Source organism: Nicotiana tomentosiformis, chromosome 9 (assembly GCF_000390325.3).
Source record: "Nicotiana tomentosiformis chromosome 9, ASM39032v3, whole genome shotgun sequence".
Lineage (NCBI taxonomy): Eukaryota > Viridiplantae > Streptophyta > Magnoliopsida > Solanales > Solanaceae > Nicotiana > Nicotiana tomentosiformis.
The window spans coordinates 99,813,641-99,822,195 of record NC_090820.1 but is presented as its reverse complement, the minus strand read 5'-3'; the positions used below and the strand labels follow the sequence as shown (position 1 = coordinate 99,822,195).

The window sequence follows — 8,555 nt, the reverse complement described above, 5'->3', positions numbered from 1 at the left end:
TCAACGGCTAAGGTCGTCATTACTAAAACGACGCCGTTTTGGTTAAGTGAGGGCTGGAACAGACTGGGCTTGGGGCAAGTTTGGTTTTGAGGGGAATTTTGGGCTTAGACATTGTTTGTCCCAAATCCGTAACCAGACAAAATCCCTTCTCTCTTTCTTTCTCTTTTTTTTTGTTTCCTTTTGATTTTAAATCCTAATTGAATTAATTAAAATCCTAAACAAATTAACTAAAATCATTGAATTAGATTCTTAATTGTAGAATTAAATTAATTATATATTTCTAACATCAAAATAATTAATTAATTTAAAGCTAATGAAAGGGAATTACTAATTTGCAACTAAAAGTTAAAAATATAAAAATAACCCATATAATTTGTGATTTTTTGTTTAACAAATGCAATTAACTTATGTAATTAAATCCTAAATGTAATTAAATCTAAGATGTTATGCAATGAATATTTTAGATATTTTTTCATAATTTTAAATATGCAACTAAATGCAAATAAAATTAACTAGAAAATCCTAAAAATTCTATAAAAATTCAAATAATTTAGAAAAATCTATTTTTGAACTTTATAGGAGTATTTTTAGTTGGAAAAAAATCACGTGCTCACAGCTGCCCTTCTTTGCTCGAAAACACGAAGAGTTTTCGGGCAAAGATAAAGTGAGAAAATACGAGCAATATTTTGCCCGTTTGGATACTCCATGGGAAGCGTTTTGAAAAAGTCTGACTGAAGCTTGCTTCGGAGGTTGCCTACATATCCTTGGCTATAAAGGAATCAGGTTAGAGTAGTTTTTGAAGTTTCGGTAGCTGGGCCTACTGAGAAGTTGTGGTTTCACTGCTGTTGCTGCTGCTATTGCTTGCTGAACTCCTAATTATACCAAAATCAAAATGAAAAGAAACTAAGCAAGTCTATCAGATATGAGTTACAAGATTCCTATCTATAGGTCTTCTGGAACTTGATCTTGAATCTTCTACAGTTCTGTTGTGCATCTCGAACTAACGACTCGCATTCTTGAGGCGAGTTTCTGTTACCTCTAACTTGAACTTGAAATAAATTCCTTCATTCTCCAGGTGGGCGTCTGATGCTGACTTAAAACCTGAAATGAATTCCCTCGTTCTTCGGGTGGGAACCTGATGCTGACTTAAAACCTGAAATGAATGCCCTCGTTCTCCAGGTAGGCGCCTGATGCTGACTTAAAACTTGAAATGAATTCCCTCATTTTCTAGGTGGCCGCCTGCTGACTTAAAACTTGAAATAAATTCTCTCATTCTCCAGGTGGGCGCCTGCTGACTTAAAACTTGAAATGAATTCCTTCATTTTCCAGGTGGGTGCCTGATGTTGACTTAAAACTTGAAATGAATTCCCTCATTCTCCAGGTGGGCGCCTGCTGACTTAAAACTTGAAATGAATTCCCTCATTCTCCAAGTGGGCACCTGCTGGCTTAAAACTTAAAATGAATTCCCTCGTTCTCCAGGTGGGCGCCTAATGTTGACTTAAAACTTGAAATGAATTCCCTCGTTTTCCAGGTGGGTGCCTGATGCTGATCTAAAACTTGAAATGAATTCCCTCATTTTCCAGGTGGGTGCTTGATGCTGACTTAAAACTTGAAATGAATTCCCTCATTTTCCAGGTGGGTGCCTGATGTTGACTTAAAACTTGAAATGAATTCCCTCGTTTTCCAGGTGGGTGCCTGATGCTGACTTAAAACTTGAAATGAATTCCCTCATTCTCCAGGTGGACGCCTGTTGCTGATTTAAAACTTGAAATGAATTCCCTCATTTTCCAGGTGGGTGCATGATGTTTACTTAAACCTTAAATAAATTCCCTTGTTCTCCAGGTGGGCGCCTGATATCAACTTGAACTTGAAATAAATTCTCTCATTCTCCAGGTAGGCACCTGCGATCACAACAACACAGACAAAACAGAGAAACTTTTCTGCCACGATTTGTACCAGGAACATTCATTGAGTGTTAGTTGAATCCCATTATCCAGGAGGGTCCTGAAAAATTAAAACTAGATACCATTATCCAGGAGGGTCTTGAAAACTTGAAATTAAATTCCATTATCCAGGAGGGTCCAGGAGGGTCCTGAAAACTTGAAATTAAATTCCATTATCCAGGAGGGTCCAGGAGGGTCCAGGAGGGTCCTGAACACTTGAAATTAACTCCCATTATCCAGGAGGGTCCTGAAAACTTAAAACTGAACTTGTCTGGAACATGCTTTCCTCATGGGGGATTCTTGGAAAAGCAAACAAAATTTCTTGCCCTGCTTTAAACAAAGAAAATTTTGTCAGTTTGAGAATGTGGCGGTTAGTTTGTGGCATCCTTGCTGAAGGTGTCTGCTTCTGCCACTACCCCACTTTATTTTGATTAGTTGCTTCGGGCTACAAAGAATTGTTTGACCTTCTGATCGTACCTCGACCATAAAACCTCTGAATGACTTGAATGCCTTACACTCAACTCGTTGTATGGTACTTTTATTCTGACAATTGTTGAGCATTTGCATTTTCTCAAAATTCACGAATCGCTTGACCACCTGAACTTCAATTACCACCACATTGCTCATTCTGAATTATGTCACTTGTGATGTGCTTGGCCGAATTTCGCGTGGTGTAATTAAAAAGCTGGTAATGGGCTTGAAAGTCCTTTATTGCTTGCTTTACAAAGACTAACTTGACAGAGACTTAGAAAAATAGACCCAAAAGAAACGAAGCGAAGTGACTTCGAGAATTGGGAATAAAGAGGAAAATTTTAAACATATATGACTATTTGAAGAAGAATGGAAAAGAGACTTATCTGAATGAACCAGTTGGCTCCAATGATCATGACATGCATTTAGGATTGATCATCCTAATCCATCCAACTAATAACATTTCAGTTCATGCCATGTCTTCATACTTCAAAACCGGGATTTTCATAATTCAATTTCTATGTAAAGTCACCAACCTCTTTCGACTTGTAGTGCCCCGAAGGATTTTCACCAACAAGCCTCTCTCATTTGTTCATCTCTCAACTCACCACCGCCTTACGATGCCCGCGAGGGTTTTCACCAATAAGACCCTCTCATTTTAAATTTTTTCCTCATCTCACCATCGCCTTACGGTGCCCGTGAGGGTTTTCACCAATAAGACTCTCTCACTTTGTTTATTTTTCTTGTGCCCATGAACAAGGTGTTACCCATAATGTAAATCATACCTCTATCTCACTTGACTTGGTATCCTCAAATATTGATCGGAAGGTCTTTCTTTGGACCGTAGTGTAGGCTTTTGGACATGGTTAGAAAGAAAAGGTGACATAAAGGCTCAAAACAATTTAAAATGAAAGGGTTCAAAATTACAACTTTTGGAATCAGTTCTTTAGCAGAACTAAAACTTATGCCCCAGTTTCTTTGAGTCTGGAAAATTTTGAATTTTTATTTGATGAGACCGAACCTCAGAATAAGGCTGCCTACGTATCCATTAAAGGAATCAGGTCAAACGTAGTTCCTACTAGTAAAAGTTATTTTGTTTTTTGTTACTTTGCTTTTCTTTTTTCTTCTTCTCTTTTTTATTTTCTTTTTTGTCTTTTTGTTTTCTATTTCTAACTCTGCTTCTGATTCCAAAAGAGGGGTATGGAATAAAATAAATAAGGCTCAAAAAGGGGTAACAAAGGATAAAAGTGTTTGGGGGTAGCAGAATAAGATGCCTTCGTCATTCCAACTTTGAACATGCCGAGTACAAAATGCGATTGAAGATAAGCGAAGAAATCATAAATAATATCTCTTGACTGCATCAGAATTGATAGCCATATCAGCACATTTTCCTTCTATGTCTATTAAATACAAAGCACCATTGGGAAACACCTTTGTCACAATGAACGGCCCCTGCCAGTTTGGGGTGAACTTACCTTTAGCTTCAGCCTGATGTGGAAGGATGCATTTCAATACCAGCTGGCCCCCTTCATATTTCCAGGGACGCACCTTCTTGTTGTATGCTCTTGCCATTCTTTTCTGAGATAATTGACCATGACATACTGCTGCCAATCTTTTTTCATCAATCAAACTCAACTACTCTAGCCGAGTTTTGACCCATTCATCATCATCAATTTCAGCTTCAGCAACGATCCGAAGGGATAGAATCTCAACTTCCGCAGGTATAATGGCCTCAGTTCCATATACCAGCAAATAAAGAGTTGTACCTACTAAAGTGCGAACAGTAGTGCGATAACCCAGTAAAGCAAAAGGTAACTTTTCATGCCATTGCCTGGAACCTTGCACCATCTTATGAAGTATCTTCTTTACGTTCTTGTTAGTAGCCTCAACAGCTCTGTTTGCCTTAGGACGATACAGAGTGGAGTTTCGATGCATAATCTTGAACTGTTGGCATACCTCTTTCATCAAATGACTGTTGAGGTTAGCAGCATTGTCTGTGATGATTACCTTGGGAATTCCGAACCGGCAAATGATATTTGAATGAACAAAATCTACCACCGCCTTCTTGGTCACGGACTTGAAAGTTACATCTTTGACCCACTTGGTAAAGTAATCAATGGCCACCAGAATAAACCTATGACCGTTTGACGTTGCCGGCTCAATTGGTCCAATGACATCCACGCCCCAAGCAACAAAGGGCCACGGTGCAGACATTGTGTGCAACTCAGATGGAGGGGAATGAATCAAATCACCGTGCACCTGGCATTGATGACATTTTCGAACAAAGCTGATGCAATCTTGTTCCATGGTGAGCCAATAATAACCTACTCGTAGATCTTCTTTGCCAAAACATACCCGCTCATATGCGGCCCGCAAACTCCGAAATGTACTTCGGTCATGATAGTCGACGCTTGTTTAGCATCTATGCACCTTACTAGTCCTAGATCTGGAGTCCTCTTGTACAAGATTCCTCCGCTCAAGAAAAATCCACTAGCCAGACGTCGAATGGTTCTTTTTTGATCACATGTGGCATGTACCGGATATACCCCGACTTGATGTATTCCTTGATATCGTGGAACCAAGGTTCACCATCAACTTCCTGTTCAACCACATTACAATAAGTGTGCTGATCACGGACTTGGATATGCAGAGGGTCGACGTAAGTCTTATACGGATGGTGTAACATTGACGCCAGAGTAGCCAAGGCATCGGTAATCTCATTATGAATCCTGGGAATATGCCTGAATTATACTGACCTAAATCGTTGACAAAGATCATGCAGACACTGTTGATACGATATAAGCTTTAAATCTTGAGTCTCCCATTCTCCCTAAATATGGTGAACCAACAAATCAGAATCTCCAAAACCAGTATTTCCTGGACTCCCATATCTACAGCTAACCTCAAAACCAGAATGCATGCTTCGTACTCGGCCATGTTGTTGGTGCAATAAAATCGAAGTTGGGTCGTCATAGGGTAGTGATGCCTTGTTTCAGAAATGAGTACAACCCTTATTCCGACACCTTTCATGTTAGCAGCTCCATCAAAGAAGAGTTTCCAACCTGGCTTTTCATCATGATCAGCCTCGTCAACATACATCACTTCTTCATCAGGAAAATAAGTCTTTAGTGGCTCATATTCTTCATCCACTGGATTCTCGGCCAAGTGGTCGACCAAGGCTTAGGCTTGCATCGTGGTCCGAGTCACATAGATGATATCAAACTCTGTGAGTAAAATCTGCCACTTTGCAAGTCTTCCTGTAGGCATAGGCTTCTTAAAGATATACTTTAGAGGATCCATGCGAGAAATGAGGTAAGTAATGTAGGACGATAGATAATGCTTCAACTTTTGTGCCACCTAAGTCATGGAGCAACATGTCCTCTCAAGAAGAATATACTTAATCTCATAAGGAGTGAACTTCTTACTGAGATAATAAATGGCTTGCTCTTTATTTCCCGTTATGTCGTGTTGACCCAACACACAACCAAAAGAATTATCCAGGACCGTCAAATAGAGAATTAAAGGTCTCCCAGGCTCCAGAGGGACCAGCACACGTGGGTTTGATAGGTAACTCTTGATCTTATCAAATGCTTCCTGACACTCATCAGTCCACTTAACCGCAGCATTCCTCTACAGCAACTTAAAGATGGACTCACAAGTTCTTGTGAGTTGAGCAATAAACCTGCTGATGTAGTTTAACCTTCCGAGCAGGCTCATCACCTCGGTTTTATTCTTTGGCGATGGTAATTCTTGGATGGATTTGATCTTTGATGGATCAACTCAATACCGCGTCGACTGACTATGAATCCCAACAGTTTCCCAGACGGGACACAAAATGCACATTTCGCCGGATTGAGCTTGAAATTGTACATGCGGAGCCTTTGGAAAAACTTTCTCAAATACCCGACATGGTCAGTCTGCTTCTTTGACTTTATGATCACATCATCTACATAAACCTAAATTTCCTTGTGTATCGTGTCATGAAATATGGTAGTCATTACCCTCATGTAAGTTGCCCCAGCATTCTTCAAACCAAATGGCATTATCGGGTAGCAATATGTACCCCATAGCGTGATGAACGCTGTCTTTTCTGCATCTTCCTTATCCATCAGGATCTGGTGATATCCCGCGTAGCAATCCACAAAAGACCCGATCTCATGCTTGGCATAATTATCAATCAGAATGTGGATGTTCGGTAATGGAAAGTTATGCTTTGGACTTGCCTTGTTAAGACCACGATAATCAACACATACCCTGGTCTAACCATCCTTTTTTGTTACTGGCACCACATTAGCTAACCAAGTGGGATATTAAGTGACCCGAATAACTTTCGCCCCAAGTTGCTTTGTGATTTCTTCTTTAATCTTCACACTCATGTCAGTCTTGAACTTTCTTAACTTTTGCTTGACATGAGGGAATGCCGGATCAGTTGGCAATTTATGAACTACCAAATCAGTGCTCAAACTCGGCATATCATCATACGACCATGCAAAGACATCTTTGTATTCAAACAGTGCTTTGATTATTTCTTCCTTGATTTGTGGTTCCAGATACACACTTATCTTGGTTTCCCTGACATTATCTTGATCTCCTAAATTGATTACTTCAGTTTCATCCAAATTAGCCTTGGGTTTTCCTTCAAAATGTTTTAGTTCTCTACTGATTTCCTCAAATGCTGCTTCTTCATCATATTTTGTTTCATCATCACTCTACTTCTTGGATTATTATTTCAGAATTAGATTGACTTTTAAGATTTGGCTGAAAATTCCTCATGCATGTCATGTCATTGAAAGCAGCATAAAAAGAACTGTATAGAAAAAACAAAACAAAAATGAAATGCTATAAGGAATAATGGAAAACGGAAAATTGTATTTCATTGAACATAAAAGGATAGAAGGGTTTGTACATCAAAACAAGCAAAAAAATAAAATAAAAATCTGGATTACAACCCTGGAATAACCCAGATGACAGAAAGAAAAACAAATCAAACTACCAAAACTCCTTCCGGGTGGGGAGAGGAGTAGTTTTCCAATTGCTAAGCTTCACATTTGGCCCAACAAGCTACACATCGGCATTACTGGAACCTTCCCCGATTTCTACTATATTAACCTCATCAAATAGACTCTGGAACCTCTTGATCAGCTTTTCATCAAAGTCGATCACCGGTTTAGGGACCGCTGATATTGGGCATTTTGCGACCCCTGGCTTGACAAAAGACTTGGAGATGTGTGGAACAGGCTTAGGAAGTGGCCATGGCTTCCTTTTTCCAATTTGTAGCCCTTTTCACGTCCTTCCATATGAGTGTGAATCCCAAACTAAATGTACCGAAACTTTCATGTAGACACACCGGATGCGCAATACCCTGTAGAGATGAACCCAGACCTTTGCCCGACACAAAACCATTCTTCAACATTTCATTTGCTACCATGACGGATGCCGAGGGTAGCTTCGAACCTGAAATGCATTCTCCCTCAGGAAGCTTCTCGACAGACACTGTTTCGAACGTTTGGTAAACTCAAGGCCCTTTATCATCTTCAGCTTGAATAAATGGATCAGTTGTGTCATTGTAAGCAGATAAGTTCTCATCACCGTGCACAACTATTTCCTGCATGTCCTATTCGAACTTTACCATTTGATGCATAGAAGACGGGATTGCCTTGGCAGCATGTATCCAGGGCCTACCCAACAATAAGTTGTAGGAGACAGCCACATCTAGCACTTGGAACTCCATAGTGAACTCAACTGGCCCCATTGACAATTTGAGCATTATATCACCGACAGAATCTTTCCCTCCTCCATCGAAACCTCGAACATATACATTGTTCATGTGGATCCTTTAAGTGTCGATCTTCAACTTTCGCAAAGTGGACAGAGGGCAAATATTTTCACTAGAACCGTTATCAACCAGTACCCTTGAGACAGCAGAATCCTCGCACTTCACTGTGAGATAAAGAGCACGGTTGTGCGCTATACCCTCCATAGGAAGTTCATCATCTGAGAAAGTGATCCTGTTTGCTTCGAAGATCTTGTTAGAAATCTTTTCCAAGTGGTTCACCGTGATCTTATCAGGAACATGGGCCTCATTCAAAATCTTCATCAGGGCTTTGCGGTGTTCATCTGAATGTATCAGCAAAGACAAAA

General features: G+C 39.9%; 1 protein-coding gene across 1 annotated transcript; it reads right to left on the bottom strand.

The window, feature by feature from the left end:
* Positions 1-6,724: 6,724 nt before the first annotated feature.
* Positions 6,725-8,241, bottom strand: LOC138899266 (uncharacterized). The gene is made up of 3 exons (XM_070185410.1): positions 8,044-8,241; positions 7,869-7,952; positions 6,725-7,123 (listed from the first exon to the last, which is right to left on the bottom strand). The coding sequence occupies exons 1-3, from the start codon at positions 8,239-8,241 to the stop codon at positions 6,725-6,727; spliced, it is 681 nt and encodes a 226-aa protein (XP_070041511.1).
* Between the last annotated feature and the right edge of the window lie 314 nt (positions 8,242-8,555).

Excerpts from the sequence above, each read along its gene's own strand:
- LOC138899266 (XM_070185410.1), bottom strand. The coding sequence starts at position 8,241 with ATGAACAATGTATATGTTCGAGGTTTCGATGGAGGAGGGAAAGATTCT. Across the intron at positions 7,953-8,043 it reads CGTCTTCTATGCATCAAATG|CTGAAGATGATAAAGGGCCT; the intron begins GTAAAGTTCGAA and ends CATTTATTCAAG. Across the intron at positions 7,124-7,868 it reads TGAGGGAGAATGCATTTCAG|AGTGATGATGAAACAAAATA; the intron begins GTTCGAAGCTAC and ends TCCAAGAAGTAG.